Here is an 18,197-nt window from a genome sequence, read left to right as displayed (position 1 = left end):
TTGTGGCTTAAAGACAAATGGATTATTCCGTCGGCTCAGCTGTTTTTGCCGCTCTGGGTCTCACAAGGCCAAAGTCCAGCTGTTGGCTCGTTAGGCCCCCTTCAGGTCTGGGAAGGAGCCACTTCCAAATACAGCTGACCCTTGAACAACAGGCCTGGACTGCGTGTGTCCACTTGCAGGTGGATATTTTCCAACAGTAAACACGGCAGCACTACACGATTCGCAGCTGGTCGAATCCTTGGATGTGGGACTGAGTGTATGGAGGGCCAAAGGGCCGGCTGTAAGTCACTCAGGGGTCTTCACCTGCACAGGTGGGCGGCGCCCCGAACCCGTGCTGTTCAAGGACCAAGTGTGCACCCCAGTTTTTGCCACAGCTGTCCCTTGCGGCTCGGGACCGAGGCCCCGTTTCCTTCCTCGGTCCCTTCAGGCCTGTCTTCAGGGCCTGCACACGTCCCTGCATCTCAGGGCCAGCAGGGGGGCATCCAGTCCTTCTCACCTGCACCTCCCTTCTGTGACCATGAAGGGCTCCTGTGATGACACGGGGCTCACCTGCGTCACCTCCCTCTCTTAAGGTCAGCTGACTAGTCTGCAAAGTCCCTTCACAGCAGCACCCAGATCAGCGTCTGATTGGATGACTGCATAAGCGGACTGAACCCCGGTTTGAAATCCTGCCTGCCACCGGGAGCGGGGATGGAGGGGCTGCTGCCAAGGTGACCATCAGTGTGAGCACAGAAGCCGCAAGTTCACACTATCAGCTTCGACCGCCCTTGAAATGGGTCAAGATCATACGATAAGTCTTGGTAAGTGCAGATTTTCAGCGCTATAAACTTGAGTTTATTTCAATGAGTGAATGGTGCAAACTATGCAGTGTCTCTTGGCAATGACCAGCACTATCATGAGGATTTAAGGTGCTAATGCAGTAATTCTCAAACGTTTTGACCTCAAGATCCCTGTATGCGCTTAAAAACTTATCGAGGACCCTCCCCCCTCCTCCCAAGAGCTTTTGTCAGTTATACCCGTTGGCATTTAGTGTTAGAAAATAAAACTAAAAAATTAAGGCAAATATTTATTTTAAAATAATAATGAACACACGTTAATATACACTTTTTGTACTTTCCAAGACAGAAGAGGGGCGCTGCTTTCCACTTCTGCAAATCTCCTCGATGTCTCTCTTAGCAGAGGACAGTGGGTTCTCACATCTGCTTCTAACACATTCAATTCAGCGCAGTGTAGAGCCTGGCCACATCGATACGTTCAGTAGTTGGAAAACAGTGCATATTGTTTTAGTCTCTTCCAAAACAGAACAAGTGGTAGTTTCAATCAACTTTTCATTGTTACGTTGGTCCACCTACACAAGAATGAGACCGTAATATACCGATGACTGGAAAATACGAGCTCACTGAGCCACGCACAAATACCATCCGTCGTTGCTGGCGGGGTGGGGGGAGAAAGAGGGAGACTCCGGAGACCCTCCGGGAGCCACCGAGGACACAGTGAGCAGGTGGCTGCCGCCTACAAGCGCTCTCACCAGACAGCGGACCCGTCGGCACCTTGACCTTGGACTGCCAGCCTCCAGAACTGTGTGGTCTAAGCCACCCGGACTACGGTACTTTTGCTGTAGGAGTTCCACTGAAGCGACAGGGTCACAATTCATTTCTGAGCAGCCGTCTGTCTCGCACACGTGTGAGTAACCGGCTGTCAGTCACATTTAAGTAAAGACGGTGTCCACGGGGAGGGGCCAGTCCAGCTAAGGTGGCCGCCATGCCTGTTACGTGAGGTGCTTCACACACTTGCTGTGTCGAGCGAGCACCGAGACGCCGTGTATTCAGGGGCCGAAATCTAATGACTCAGTGGCTGGCACTGCTTCGAGGTCACCCTTCAGTGACAGCGGCTTTCTAAGCAGGTGGTGGTGAGGAATACAGCTTCTAGCACCACCACCTGATCCCTGCTCACATGAGTTTTACCCGTCACTGCTTTTGCACCATCAGTGCAACTGTCAACACGGTGAAAAAGGCAAATCAGCTCTTAGTGAGAAACTACTGTTGACCTCACGGCCCCTTGATAACCGCTGTTATCACCTACGTAAGACGTTACAACAGCACCCGGGACCCAGCACGTTGCAGGTGCCCTCGCTGCTCCCAGGTCATTCCCCCTCTCCCTGACCTTCAACGCTCCCCAAGGAGCCACGTGTCTTTGGTGCCCTCTTTCCTGGCGCTTCAGATGACCCCCGTCTGCCCGGCTACCCCTAAGCAGCACCTGAAATGCAGAAACACTTCTCCACGCCTAGTAGTACTTCAATTATCTGTTACTTCGTTACTCCCATTCCGCCCCCACCCCCCTTAGCGGAGCTGTTTCACCACGAACAGAGAAAGCAAGGATTAAAGACATTCGGTCACATACAACCCACTAGCCTCTCAGCCCCTGCAGAAGCGTTTATATTTTTGAGTGGTTGTTTATAATTAAAGACCAGGCCACCTAACAAACATAGAATAGGGAATTCCCTGGTGGCCCAGTGCTAGGACTTGGCGCCTTCACTGCTGGGGCCCCGGTCGGGAAAGAAGATCCCATAAGCTGCACGGTGCAGCCAAAAAACAAAACAAACGTTAAGGACAAACAAACAAAAACACTGACTAAAGCGGCAAGTGCAGGAATTGGGAACCAGCAGGACAGTGTTGGGCCCTACGTGGGAATCCAGCTTCAGGGTCAAGTGCCTTCACTGCTTGTGATACACACAGGATGAGGTGTGTGCTCTTGATACACACGGGGTCGGCTACAATACAAGGGATATAAACTCGACAAGCCATTTAGAACTGGAAGATAAAAGGTAACATGGTACCCTGAAGAGGTGCTTTTACCGGAAAAAATCAAAAGCTTGTGAAACAACATGTCTACGAGCTTGTTCATAAGCCACACAGTTTCTCTCAACCGAAACCAGCAGAAGCATGTGAGGTCCACTCCTCGGAGGCATGCTTTAGCAGCTCTTCTCATTCAACCACAAACCCCTTCTTGTAAGACTGGTCCAGAGCAAGTTGCTGTATGTTCTTTATAGGCTAGAATCCATCCTTGTAAATCAACTCATCTGAACTACTAGGTCAAGATATTTATCTCTGTGGGTCTAAGTCTGACTTGATCCCGAACTTGATGCATTCTGACGCTGCACCCAGAAAGGAGTAGTGTAAGTGATAACAGTGCCACTTCACAATCCATTTCATGATGAAATATGTACCAGGCTGTATGTTCATTAGAATGAATGATATTGGCACTTACTACTACGCTTCCTAGCGAAACCACTAACACATTAACGTAGAGAAAACACAACGACCCAATAGTTAGGACTGGTCAGCACCCAGGTCCCCAGAAGGAACCCTGGATCGTTTCCTAGTTCTACGGAACCTGACTGGTCCAAATCCTCTCCCCCTGGTGGCACAAGAGTGAACTTTATCATCATGATTCTCTAAGAAACATCCTTTTAGAGAACCAAACACAAGCCAGTGGGGGCAAAACAGCACAGGGGAGAGGGGAACTCTCGAGTTAGATTGTCAGGGTTTGACTAAGCTCTACCCCGTACTGGCCAGAAGAGGCTGGCAGATGATCAAAACTCACCTGTAGGATGTGAATAACAAGAAACCTGTCTCCTTTACAAGGTGGTGAGAACAGGTAAAGTTCTCAGAACACACCTTGGCCTTTGGTAAGGGCTATGTCACTGTTAGCCAGTATTATTTTAATAAGCAGAATTAATTCAATACCAATCTACTCATACATGGTCATTGCAAGGTATTTCCTCCCACTTCACCTATTTTTCTACTTTTCACTCTAACCTCCACTCGTTCTGTTCCTCTGATAAGAAAACCCCAACAGGGCTCTGAATCGCCCTTCTAAGCACCTGCAGGTGGTGCAGGAGTCTGTGTCCACTCTGGCCTTCTCTGTACACATGCTGGCCTGCGCTTAGGGTGGAGCCAGGACAGGATAACGCCAAGGGGACTACGTGAAGGTACGCTGTTAACGTGGTCTCAGTGGCACAGTAATAATGCCCTAGCACACGTCAGTGTAACCTAAAAGCACGTTAAGACATCCCACAATCGTTTGGTGGATACTCACCTCTGATGGGTCTCTATAGTCAAAGATCCACCCATTTACACAGATGCAGCATTTAAATAAATAGGACCAAGCCCTTAATTTCTCAATGTTAAAATAAATCTTGAGAACAAACTGAACATTTAAAGCTGTTAAATACAGGTCCTACGGCTTATTTAAAAAAAAAGAAAAAAAAAGAAAAAAATCAACTCAAACCCCTTCAATTAAGGCATTTGATGAATGTTGCAGTGAATCTTTCTTAACTTGAAGAGCAGAATATAAAGGCTGTTTAAGGAGTTCCCTTTAATAACAAATACAAAAACCTGTGAGATCCCATCTCTACAATTTCATGTCTCTGAACAAGTGAAACTATTGCTACCAAACAGCTACTGTTGTTATAGCACCTACAGTGTCTAATGAAGGACATAGTAATAAATAACTGTAGATGCACCACAAGACACCCATTTATTTAATCACGGTAGTGGATCTTACTTCTAAGTTTTATTCTAAATTCTCTTTTTATTCTTCAGATTCTCCAGGCTTACGGATGTCATCAATCTTCAAAATCATTCTAACCATTTGTGTTGCAAGAGAGATCTGTTGCTTTTTGCCAATCAAGGTTTCTATGACGTGTTGTTGCTTCATATCTGAAAAACACAGATAAATTACTATAAAACAGCATATGTATTTATTACTAATACCTTGCTCCAATTTATGGAATTAGAGTAAAACTTAAGAAACACAAATTTGGAAGCCACTAGTCCCGGTTATATTTTCAGAAGAATGTACTTCCACTGCTTCCCAGGACATTCTGGAACGTGAGCCTGGTTTCCAGAGAGCTGTGGGGATGGGGTCTCCTCAACCACAGGCTGGGTTTCTCAGTGACCCGCCGAAGGGGGAATCGCTCAGCGACACCTCATCCCACAGCGCACCCAATGCCGTCACTTACTGATAGTAAGCCCGATGTGACTGTGCCTGAAATGTAAAGTGACTCCAACAAAGACCTGGGCATTCAAGTTAAAGGAACTGAAATATGTGTCTGACAAGGAGTTGCTGCTGCTACTCAAGTCCTTGGGCTGTTAACCTAAAACCCAGAATATACCTACAGTTCTAAGTAAAAACAGAACAAAACAAAACAAACACCAACTGCTGGAGACTCTGTGGTCAGGACTGACTGCAGAACCCCAGAAATGGCCCCATCAGTACAGGAATCACTGGGAATCACCAGGACCACCGCTCCAACACGCTAAAGCTGCGCTACCTTTTCAGCAGATGAACTATGCGAGTGCTACAGAAGTTATAGTACATCCCATTTATAAAACACCCTGGAATTTATGGGACACAACCACACAATCAGCTGTAAACCGGAAGTCAATTTCAGAGCTGTCTTATAGGTCATACAGAACCCACGCCGACAGACATTTGTGTAAAGAAGGCAAGATGGAAATTTTTTCTAAAATGGAAGTCACCTTTGGAATGAATACCGCACTGCAGCTTTTTGTTATTAAAATTAGTTGTAGGTTGCTAAGACCAGCAGTCTAACTTCCCAAGGTAATTAAATCAAATGTTCTAAAATTCAGGACCTAAATACCTGAAGCGTGTTTAAGTATTTAAAAAGACAGGATAACACGCAGCACGTAATGCTTCAAGTTAAGTCGAACCGCAGCCCCAGAGTGGTGACAGTGCCTCACCGTTTGTTCCCCTGTGCATACAGTCAATCCCGAGGGCAGGGTTCATCTCCTTCACTTGTTTGGCTCGGACTTCGGTCATAGTCTGGATGGGATTCATGCCGCTGTTTTCGGCAAGGGCCATGGGGATGACCTCCAGAGCGTCGGCGAAGGCTCTCATGGCGTACTGCTCCAAGGTGGGGCACTGGAAGGGCACATGGTTACAGTCAGCGTACTTGGCCAATGCCCCCCCCCCCCCAGCAGCTATTTGGAAACATAATTAAATCGCGTACTTTGAAAAGCTAACTCAAAGAATTCTAAGGACAGGCCGTCCTATGAAAACGTCACTACAGGATAAGGATGGAGAAGGTACATGTGTGAGAAGTCGGAACAGGTCAGCCCTTCCTGCTGTGCCTGCAGGTACGACGTCTGATTAATTCTGAATTTCAAGTAACGTTAAGAGTGCAGAGATTTGCTGTTGAGGCTGCAAGGTCTGAAAAAGGCTGAGACACGCTGGTTTGTGGTAACCTGCACTCGAGTACACGGGCACGAGAATCGACGCAGATCAGACGCCTGGGGTCTAGCATCCCCGCTGCACACGCTGCACAATCTGTGACGGGTCTCACTCACCTTGTCGGCCTCCTGGCTGACGGCCAGAGCACAGGCTATTTCGGCAGCGCCTCCGCCGTACACCACGCGGTTGTCACGGATGAGGTTCCGGATGACACACAGAGCGTCGTGAAGGGATCGTTTGGCTTCCTCGATGATCTGGGGAAAACAATTTTGCCTAAGTTAACGTGATCACAATCTAATCACTTTAGAGCCGAATACCGTGCACCTGGGGTTTAATCTAAGTGCTTGCTGGGTACTGAAAAAATTCCTACCTCGCCCCCAGTAATATCCTTGGTTAAAAAGACTGGTGCCAGAAGGTTCTTTGCCAGATGGTTTCTATCTATTCTACTTTTCCTCCCTATAACGTAGTTAAAAAACCCCAAAATACAGGGCAGCCAGGGACTCCTTCCAGGACCTGTGCCCAAGTGAAGGGGGTCAAACAAAAACGACAAAGAAACACCCTCACACTGAGTCTTACTCATCTTGATGCACTAAAACCCACTCCTGGTGAATGGAGGGAGTGCCAGTGGTTACCCTCAGGTTCCCCATTTACACCTACGAGACGGAGGAAAGGCAAGTGTGCCTCGTAGACCCAACAGTGGAACACGGTCTTTAGTATCTTACGCTGTGACGTGTCCTTTTTTTCCCCGGCTGCACCGCACGGCTTGCAGGATCTTAGTTCCCTGGCCAGGGACCGAACCCAGGCCCTGGCAGCGAACGCGCTGAGTCCTAACCACTGGACCACCAGGGGATTCCGGACGTGTCCTTGCTTCTCTAAGAAATATGCTGCCATCTTTCTCAAGGTAACCGTGTCTCAGTTAAGTACATTATGGGAAAAGCCAAATCACGTTCCAGATTCTGAAAAAATGTAGGACAAACAACTGCGTTCTCACCATCTTATTTCCTCCTCTGATGAAAATGGTGACGGCTCTGGAGTTCTTGCACTGCTCGATGACCAGCATCTTGTCTTTAGTGGTCCCGAATGAAATCTCCTTCACAAGACCCGCAAAGCCCAGCTTCTCGGCCGTGAGCTCTGAGAACCTCGGGACGATGCGGCCGCCCGTGGCGATGGCGATCAGCTGACCGGCGGGCCGGGGGGAAGGAAGACCAGGCTGGTGAGCGGGGACTCTCAAAATCGGACCACGGAGGAGCCACACTTGACCCACGAGCGCTGCGTTCAGTAGAACCTCTGCCCCAGCCTGGCCCAGGTTTCAAAGTCCACCCCGAAAGCCCAGCTCACTGAGCAAGGTTCCGAAGACCTGGGCGTCCTGGTCAGGCTGCAAGGCGGCCCGGCGCCATGACCCCGCGCGCAGCCCTCAGCTCCCCACCGGTCCCTGCCACGAGGAGCCACGAGGCCACGTGTGCCGGGCTACGGACCACGTGTGCAATGGCTCTCAGTACTGATGGGACTGACAGCGAAGTGGGCAGCCCGTGCCCCTGCCTCAGAGCGCCTACAAGACAGCCGGGGGAGAGGGGAAAGCGTTCCCAAGTGCCGTGAAACATCAGAAACACGCATAAAAATGGTGACAGAGACTCCAGCGTCCTCCTCTCCCCCAGTGCACCCTCCTCTCACCTGTGGAGCCCTGGCACAGAGTGCTGACTGCCCGCGCGCGAGGTCACTGCAGCCTCACGGGCAGAAACGCACCGTAAGCTCAACCCGTGTTCGCAGTCTCTTCTCAGGGAGCCTCCTACCTCGATTTCAGGGCCTCCGACCCAACGAACCGCAGGCAGGTTATTCTGAAGAAGTAAGTGATTTGCTTCGTCGTCAAAGCCCCACTGGCAAATGGCTAGGTTAGCGCCAGTTTCTTTAATCTGAGGAAAGAAATGCCGTAATCATGTTAATAAAAAGTAAGTACTCCTTGAGCTCTTCTGTTTGAAAAACGGTGAGAAACATAGCTAGGTGTGTGCATTAAAATAATGCACAGAAAAGAGAAGAAAAGAAATATCCAAATGTCTGCCTTCTGTCAGCTCTAAACTCTAAATATTGAACACATATCAACGGGAATCACCTCATTTTTAAACAAAGCTTTAAACGTTAGCAATTCACGTGAATGCCACTGTTACAAGTGAAGCAACACGAGGCACGTCAACAAGGCCAAAACCCTGCCCCCCGGAAACCAAGGTCCACAGCTCTGTGTTGCCACGAACACCTATGAAGCAGTTTATTCGTGTGTGTGTTTAACAAAAATTGAATCTTGCGATACAATTTTCTGTAGCTTGCTTTTCGCACTTGAGTGGGCTATCCTCCGTGGAACACGATACAGGCTAATTTACAGGCTGACAGAGGTGACCCTGATTCTAGTACGACCTTCCCCCGCCCCCAACCCCACAAACAGCTAAGTGGCTCCTCCCGGGACGGCGGCAGTGATTGGTACTGTCAATCCTTCCCCAGGCGGTAAGGACTATGCCGTGTCCCATAGCTGCCATTTCACTCCTGTCTCCACCCACCCACCTGGCTCTCCCCCTCCCCCACCCTTCCCTGACCCTCTGGAACCTTCCATAGCCCTCTGGAATTCAGCCCATCGCCAAACTCCTTCTTGGCAATGTTTCCTTTCCATTCTTGCTGTGAAGGAACGCTGGTTGTCCCCTGAAAAACCAACGTGCCCATGCCTCCTCCTCAAATGGCTATTTTCCCTCCCACATGCTCCAAGCAGGAGGGGCCCTTGCCTCTCCCGGCCACCCACAACGTCCCTCTTTGGGTCACACTCTCATTCCTGACAGTGTTGTCATCCAGCCCCATCACCACTCCTGTTAGCGTTCCTGGCAACCTGCACACCTATCAACACGGTCCACCTGACCCCCCTGGCATCTTGGTTCCTGTCCTCTTTTCCTGCAAGGCACCTCGGCCAGCACTCCCATGGCCACCCTAGATAGAGCCCAGATAACAAGCTTTCACTTACAGCCCTCTGCCAGCACGCCCAACCCCTCAGCCGGCTGTTCCCAGCCTCAGGGCCTTTGCACGTGCTGCCCACCCCCACCTTGCTGCAGCCTGGAGTGCTCCTCACCCAGACATGGTGCTCTCACTTCTCTGAGGTCTCTGCCCACACGCCACGCCCTTAGAGGCCCTTTGACCAGTGTCTGTAACAGTCCCCCGACCTGCTTTCCCCTCATCCTGCACCCCAAGAACAAGCGCTCTGCTTTGTTTACTGCCGTATATCCAGGGCCCACAACAGTGTCTGGTATATACTAAGCAGAGAGATATACCATGAAAGCATAAATGAACTCAACTATTCCCCCCTCCCCTCAAAAACACTGGAACAGCTTCTAGTTTGTTCGCTATGATAATGTTTTAGTAGAGACCCATGTTCACGCATCCCTGCGTGCTGGTGTTTTAAACTCCCAAGGACAGAGTCCCCAAAAGAGGAACTGTTTCTTCGGAGAGCAGGCACGTGTAGAACGCTAATAGCCAGCGAGAAAGTTAAGTATTTATAAAATAATCCTCTTGACTTGTTTGAGTAATGAACTGGGATGACTGACTGCATTCTGGTTTGATTGCGGTTACTCAGCAACTCTTTTGTCTAGAAGTTATACTTGAAGTCTCAAACGTGTGGTAAGCCACACTACAACTGTTCAAACCTGGCACACACTGGCTCAGATGTGCCCAGGAGAACAAGCATGTAAAGTCGAAGGTGCTGCTCCACATACCCAGGCCGAGTCCTTCATGCGCCCCACACACGTTACCTTTTTAAGACTTGCCCCCTTATGCCGTCCTGTGCCATTTGATTTTTTTTCTCACTGTGAATGTTTATCCATTTGATAATGTAAAAGTAAAGGAGGGGCTTCCCTGGTGGTGCAGTGGTTAAGAATCCGCCTGCCAATGCAGGGGGCATGGGTTCGAGCCCTGGTCTGGGAAGAGCCAACATGCCGCGGAGCCACTAAGCCTGTGCGCCACAACTACTGAGCCTGCGCTCTAGAGCCCACGAGCCACAACTACTGAAGCCCGCGGGCCACAACTACTGAAGCCCAGAGCCCATATTCCACAACGAGAAGCCCCCGCTCGCCGCAACTAGAGAAAAGCCCGCGCACAGCAACGAAGACCCAACGCAGCCAACGATAAATAAGTTTATACATACAAAAAATAAGATTTAAAGAAAAAATAAAGGAAAGAAGCCTATACCTTTAATACCTTATTTGTAGCCACATAAAGTATCAAGATTAACACAGATCAGCACCACATGTATTCACCACCTGGAGCTAAGTAACTGCATCCTCTCAAAGTTTTAAATTTCACCAAGAGCCACAGTAAGACTTACCTGCCGAATCATCTCCTCAAACTTCTCCTTTTCATATTTCTGAAGGGCTTTAAAATCTTCTACAGACGTCACATCCAGCTTATGCTTCGTCTTTGGTTTCGGCGGTTCAAACGGACATGTTAGGATGGCAATCTTAGCATCTTCCACTTGCTACAGTGAGAGACAGAAACGTCATGAACAAGCCAGTGGGCTAAGGAGGGAAAAGCCTGACGCTGCAGAAGGCGCTGACTCACTTTGGGCATCTGCGGGTGACTGAAATCCTTGTCCACGATCACGCCCTTGATCAGCTTGGTGTCCTCCAGCCTCCCGCCCACTTTGCCTTCTACTTTGATGAGCTCGAAGTCAACGTCTCTGCGCTGCATGTCAGCCACAGTGAGGACGGCGTTCACGGCAATCTCGGCCATTTGTCGGTGACAGCTGTTAACCCTGAAACACATGAAACAAATCTTTCACGTTCGCTGAACAGTGATTGCAACCAGAGCACAACACGTGATGTGGTAACTCATACGACACAACATACTGCAACCCACAGACACTGAACAAAAAGAATGCCACCACAACCCTCACTTTCAACCGTCTGGAGCAGGGATTCTTAACCTGGGATGCAGGGGCCCCAAAGGGAATCATAACCTGGGATGGGAAAAAAATTCCATCTGTATTTTCACTAACAATAACTGAAATTTACTATATCCTTCCATTATGAATATACGTAAGAGACCACTGAAGTACAGCAAGAACCAAAAGTTTACCAAGACTGCCACTTTTTAATACTATTAACATTCTGAAGCCAAAACAGAATGGGAAAGCGATGAAACCACCAAGGAGAAGCCAATCGCATCCACAGGAGGTGCAGCACTTAATGAAAAAGGCCTGACCATATCAGTTACAGAGGGCGGACGTTATCTTTTTTGAAAGTTTTGAAACATCGGAAAAGACTGCTCAGTGATTTTAATTTGATTCTGGAGAAACCACAAGGGAACTCTAGTACTTGAAATACAGTGCCTGAAATCTTAGGTCACCTAGAACAGAGAATCATGAAACTAAAAATACCGTGTGACCTAAGTAACTGATATACAACGTTTTGCTTTATGTTGAGGATATCTGGCCCTCGTTAATCCATTTGGACATTTTCTGTAGTAAAGACCTACACATACTGGGATTTTATAAAGACTTGCAAATAAAGCAGGGCCAACTTAGAAAGCAATAACAACACACGATTTGTGCACTTCAAGAAAGGGTAATGCCTGCTTTTCAGGAGAAAAACAATGCTGTACTTGGGACAGAGGCCACCTTGGGTAGTCACCCTTGCCCCGGAGCTGTCTCAACTCAGACCTGCAACAAGGGGACAGCTGGCATCAACGAAGACTTATTTGCTTTAACACCGTGCTGCAGTGGACGCCTTTCCCCCGAGGCACAAGGCAGCAGACGTTTTGGTAGCACTTCCCCTGACCTCTAGGTTGAGACCATGTCTTCCTTCTTGGCACAAATTAAAACATTTCTCAAATTGATATGGATATGAAAAACAATGTAATAAGGCACCTTACACTGGATTTTTATGCTACATTTTTACAAGAGTCCACGAGTCTCTACCGTTGTTCAAAGTAAGTGTGTCCTGGGGCTGACGCTGCTTTGGGTCTCTGGGGCAACGACTGTGTCTTGCGTCCCCAAGACTTGGCAGCAGGCCTGGCACACAGTCGGTACCGTGTAAATGTTACAAACCTAAGTCACTTTCCGCTTAAGTCAAACTTCAAGACTGCCCCTTCATACTATATCAGAACTCTGGATCATTAACTTGCTTGTTGAGTGAATAAAAGCAGAACCTCCCCACTAAAAGGCTTCCTAGCAAAAAATGGTAGAAAGAATTGCTATGAAAAATTAATACATCCCACTAGTAGGACCTTTTGCTAACCCACCCTATCCTGCCAAATTAAAGAACTCTATAGTTTCCAAATACTGTCAAGAGGCCTTAATAACCAAACCTGGAAATTCAGCTTCCAACTAAAACACAAAATGCCCGTCTACATTTGCAGTAAAGACAGAGTAAACCAAAATAACAACACAAACCGAAAGCAGCTCATTAAATCAACAGGAAACCATCAATGACAATTCTCAGTTGCCTTTCTGAACAGGCACACAAACTCTGCCCACTCTGTGAACGCGCCCGGCAACGCTGTACTGTACACGCACACTTTGGAGCCCAGCGTGGTCTTCGCGGTCTGGATCAGGGGCTCGGTGTCCTTCATGTCGACGAGGACGCTATCGCTGATCCTGTCCAGGTACTCGATCGCGATGCGGGCGGCCTGCTCGTAGCCATCAGCGATCCTGATGGGGTGGATGCCGCGGTCCAGCAGCTGCTCAGCCTCTTCCAACAGGGCACCAGCCAGGACTGCAGATGAGACAACACATACCTGGCTCAGGAAATCGCTGAAACTCAAAACAAATCAGATGCTGCTGCTGGAAACAGGAAGGCTCCGGAATGAAGCTGGAAGCGTCTCAAAGGCTGAGGCCATCTAATCAAATTCTGCTTCGGTCCTAACAAAGTCCTAACAGGTATCTCTTACAGATGCATGTTCAATTCTTGGTGATATACAGAATGTAAAGAACATAAATCGCAAACATTTTTATAAAGGGAAAAAAACTTCTTATGTCTCCTGGACCAGCGATTTCTGTTCAGGGACATTTATGTTGGCGATACAAGGATTACAAAATTTGTTTATTATCCTCCCCCCTTGCCTTCCTCTCTCATTTCAGCATCACAAAGATGAAGAGTTTTTTTTTTTTTTTTTTTTTATGGCTCACAGGCCCAGCCGCTCCACGGCATGCGGGTTTTTCCCGGACCGGGGCACGAACCTGTGTCCCCTGCATTGGCAGGTGGACTCTCTACTACTGCGCCACCAGGGAAGCCCTGAAGAGTTGTTTTAATGCTGCTGTATTCCAAGCACATCCAGAACAGTGCTTGGTACCCAATGAACATTTGAAATATTTGCTGAATAAATTCATTCAAATTTCAAATACAGAAAAAGTAACATTAAAGACATTCATCTTATCAATCCTTCCAAATTTTAAAAAATTCAAACCTTCAGAAAAAATTTCAAGACAGTAAAATGAACACTAGTTTACTCATTAATAACATTTTGTCGCATTTGTTTTTTCTACAGATGTGTGCCTTTTCAACTATGTGAAAATTAGTTGCAGAAGTCAGACATGTAACCCCTAAATACTTCAACACAGCTCCTAAGGAAAAGGTCATTCTCCTGCATCACTGTAACACAACTGTCACACTCAGGAACCTTAACATCGATAAGATACGACTCTAATACATGACTCACAAATGACCCCATATGTCCCAAACATTCTTCACAGCCAGGAAGAAACAAACACACCAGGCATCCAACCGAGGTTTACACATTACAGCTGGCTGTCGTGTCTCCTTCGCTCCTTGAACCTAGAATAATTGCCTAACTCTACCCCCCACCCCCTTCTTGTTCTTTTATGACAGTGACAGTTTTGAAGAGTCTGGGCCACTTGTCTTGTATCGTGTCCATTTGGATTTGTCCGACTGTCTCCCCATGATTTAATTCAGAATAAACATTCTCAGCAGGCGTGTGAGGCCCGTAATATTAAATGACACCTCTTAAATGAGAAAGGATATTTTGCCTTTTCTTACCAACCACTCCTGTGGTTCCGTCTCCAATTTCATCATCCTGTGATTTGGACAGTTCAACCATCAGCTTGGCGATCTGATGATCGACGTCCATCATGCTTAAGATGGTGGCCCCGTCATTAGTTACGGTCACGTCGCCATCCTTATCCACCATCATCTTATCGAGCCCTAAAAGACACCAATGTTGAAAATGGCTTTGACCTCTTGACCCAGTTCCTATCTAGGAATTTATGATAAATAAATAATTCAACATACATAAAGGAATATCTCCATGAAGACCTTTCTAGGTTGGCTAATCTAAAGCAAAACATTGGAAACAATTTAAAATGGCTAAAACCACAGAAATGGCAAAAAAATTATGCAGTATCACAAAACGTAACAGTCATCACAAAATATAATGTCACAAAAGACAACAGCTATGATTTAGAAAATGCTAATGGTAATTATGTTAAGTGGATAAAACATCTAGTGTAAAATTGTATGTGCATTACGACTGTAACGGTGTTTACGGTCTGGAATACACCAAAAACGTTTGGCCATATTAGGGGGGAGGATGCCTCCGTTCGTTTCCTAACTTTCGGCAAAGATACCGTATTGACTATTTATCATTTATGACTTTTGTTAAAAAACAGAGAATGTTAGTCTCTTACCATTTGGTCCAAGTGATGTTTTCATTGTATTTGCTACAGCCTTTGCTGCCATTATATGAGACTAAATGAAACAGAAAAAGCCAATATTCAAGTTACATATAATTTTAAGAGTTAAGAACACAGAGCTGATGGTTATAAAAATCACTTATGACATATTTTCCATTCTCTAGAAGTAGCAGCAGACAGGTCCATATCTAACGGTGACCACTTCCCAACTGCTAGTGTCAGAAGGCAATTCTTATGTAAAAGAACAGAACTAAGTAAAAGAACAGAACTAAGTGCTCTGTGTTCTCTCTTTAATCCTCAACGCATCTATGAGGCAGGTTCTACGGGCCCATTTTACAGCCCAGAGCATAGACAGTCTGACCTGACAGGCCTTGCAAGACCACTGAGCAATGCTAACGTCATGTGAAGAGTCTGGCCGTCAACACACAGCACCTTCAACTGTCGCACTACGGTTTACTGCACTCTCCTCTCTCAGGTGGTCCAGCCAGTACACAACCCACAAGGTGGTCAATGCTGAAAAGGACAGCAGCCTGAATGCATCCTTTCCTCCTTCCACACGATTACACTCATCTGTCTGGTTCCCCGTCTTCCTATTCCTGCCGTCACCAACCTAACCCTGATCCATCGCACCTTACAGACTTCCTGGTCTCCTACCTCACCGATCCTTCGGATTCATCCTCCATCTAGCTAAGCCATCCATTTCTCTCAAACATGTTACTCTCCAGTCCCCAGCCCTTAAATGACTCCCCAGCACCTCAACTCTCACGTCCAAAAGCTCCAGCTGCTCTTCAAAGCCCTCCACAGTCTGAGACCCCGCCCCCTTCCAGTGAGGACAGCCTGTGCCTGCGCCCCAACAGGAATTCTGGTCGCCGAAGCACCGATGCACAGAAAACCCTCCGCCCGTCAAAATCCTGAACAAGTCTCCAAGCAGTTCAAACGCACACGTGCCGTGAAGCCTACCCCTGTCACTCCAACTAACAGGTAACAAAACACACAAAGTTCACCAGGTTTGTGAAAATACTGGTAATCCCCAAAATACACCTTGACTGACAGGTGTGCACAATGGAATTTTTATAGGATAATAACCACAGGGACGTGGCATATATATTCTTAACCAGGGGTGGTACTGCCCCCCAGGAGATATGTGGCAATGCCCGAGACACCTCTGGGTGCCACAATCAGGGAGGGGACCACAGTGGGTAGAGGCCAAGGATGCTGCTAAACATCCTGAACATGACAGACCCCACAACGGAGAAGGATTCAGCCCCAAATACCAACAGCGCCGAGGCTGAGAAGTGGGCTTTAGAACACTGGCTGCGGAGTCAGATAAGAGGTGGGCCTGAACCGTGGTCCTGTTCTTTACCAGCTCTGGGACCTCAAGCAATCCCTTAACTGCTCTGGGGTCAAGTTTCCTCTTCCATAAAATAGTACCTGTCTCAGAATGCGAGAACTATGAGACGTGGCAGATGCAAAATAACCTGGACCTTCTGTTATACTGGTATTTTGGGTGCAGGTACTGGCTGTTACTTTCTCTGAAGTGAAAAATGGAATTGAATACGTAACACAAGTGGTGTGAGGATCTACCATGTACCAAAGACTGGGCGGCCACTCCTTACGTTACCCCGTTTAACTCTGGTCCTCAGCTCGACGGGGGTGTATTGCCCCCACTGGGTTGTGTAACTTGTCCTAAGTCAAACAAACAGCCCGGAGTAGAACTGTACTGCTTCTTAATTTAAGTAAAACCCCAAGAAACTAAGCAAACAGGGACACCTCAGACCTGGTGACACGGTCCATACACAGCAACGTCATGGATTCCATCCCAAATGCTACCTCCCCAAGTTTAGTTCTACTTCAACTGTGACTCTGTTCAAATCCCCTTCAATGGCTCCCCTCCCATCCCTCAGGATAACACCTCGATTGCGGGGCATCCAAGAACTTCCACTTTTCGGAGCCACTGTAACTTAAAGTAGACTGTACTGTTAAAACCGAAGTGCTGTCTTCTACAACATGCCATGCGTTCTCCTGCCCCGGTCCTTGCGTTCACTGTTTCCTCTTCCTGGAAGCTAGCTCTCTCCCGTTCAAAACAGAACTCCATCTCTGATCAAAAGCCAATCAATCCTCTCTCCAACGCCTGAAGGACACCCTCCAACTTTTACCTGCCATCCCTCCCAAAACTGGTGATTCTGGTCGCACACAATCTTGTATTATGGTTACTGGTGAAAACTTTTCACTCCTGCAGTATTATGGTTATTGGTGACAACTTTTCATTCCTGCAGGTCGTTTTTAAATTTTTACGACCCCACGTCCAGAAATACGCCATGCATAAAGGGACTCAAAAATGAAATACGCTGTAAATGACTAAGCCTTTAGGAAGCGACAAAGAAAATGAACCTCATTTCCTTTGGGGCTGTTGTAGGGACACCGCCTGAAGGCTAACAATTAGAGTCCTAACCGGCCAGGTGACCTGAGAATACCTCCGCTGCATCTTACTGCTGAAAACGCTGCTCGGAAGGACTGCAGGCTGGAGAAACCAGCGGGGCCGCGCCTTCAACACCAGTGAATTCAAGCCGCCCCACCCAATTCTGAAGGGCGCCTGCGGGCCACTTTAACCCCCAAATGGGACTAAGGGCTTATACGTCGGCCTTTCCCGGGCCCGAGGCGTGGGCTGCAGGACTGGAGACCAGAGGGGCTCCCTCGAACCTTCCCCGGGAGCACGTGGCAGAACCACTGTGAAGTGGCGCAGGCGCAGAGCCACTGGCTTCGGCCGCGTCCTCTCATCCCACCGCCAGTGCGTCCCTTTCCCGTTACCTTGAGGGCCTCAAGTCCCATAAGACGAGACTTGCGGTCCTGATCCTTGATGATGAGGAAAGGGCGGCCATATTCATCGAAGGCGAGGGTCCCAAAGGACGCCATGATGCAGCCACAGCGGTTACTGGCCCGCAACCGGCGGAAACTACCGCGGAAGCAAGAACACACTCTGCTCTCGCGAGCGGGCGCAAAAGCTCGCGCATGCGCAGTACAGGCCTCCTGAGACTTATTTCTCACTAGAGACTAATTTAACACCGGACAGTACCTTCTGGAATCAGCGGCCTTCGGAAACTTCTATCATCCAGGAAGCTGTGGGGGGAAGTTGGAAGACACGGACGGGAACTTGAGAACCCAAAAGCCAGGAGTAGATAGAAGCTCAACATTTATTAAAGCTATAAAATTGACTATTTCTTGACAGTGGTTCCCAACGAGGAGCTCATTTACTTAGAGCATTATTTTCTCC

At 48.0% G+C, this 18,197-nt stretch overlaps 1 protein-coding gene across 1 annotated transcript; it reads right to left on the bottom strand.

The window, feature by feature from the left end:
- Positions 1-4,506: 4,506 nt before the first annotated feature.
- CCT5 (chaperonin containing TCP1 subunit 5) lies at positions 4,507-17,898 on the bottom strand. The gene is made up of 11 exons (XM_081231259.1): positions 17,735-17,898; positions 14,921-14,981; positions 14,274-14,438; positions 12,794-12,992; positions 10,840-11,032; positions 10,607-10,756; positions 8,046-8,165; positions 7,247-7,432; positions 6,372-6,509; positions 5,766-5,946; positions 4,507-4,721 (listed from the first exon to the last, which is right to left on the bottom strand). The coding sequence occupies exons 1-11, from the start codon at positions 17,837-17,839 to the stop codon at positions 4,594-4,596; spliced, it is 1,626 nt and encodes a 541-aa protein (XP_081087385.1). The 5' UTR covers positions 17,840-17,898; the 3' UTR covers positions 4,507-4,593.
- Between the last annotated feature and the right edge of the window lie 299 nt (positions 17,899-18,197).

This window comes from Mesoplodon bidens (genome assembly GCF_964165515.1).
Source record: "Mesoplodon bidens genome assembly, chromosome: 4".
Lineage (NCBI taxonomy): Eukaryota > Metazoa > Chordata > Mammalia > Artiodactyla > Ziphiidae > Mesoplodon > Mesoplodon bidens.
Note: the sequence above shows the minus strand (reverse complement) of the source record. Positions and strands in the feature narration are given on the sequence as shown.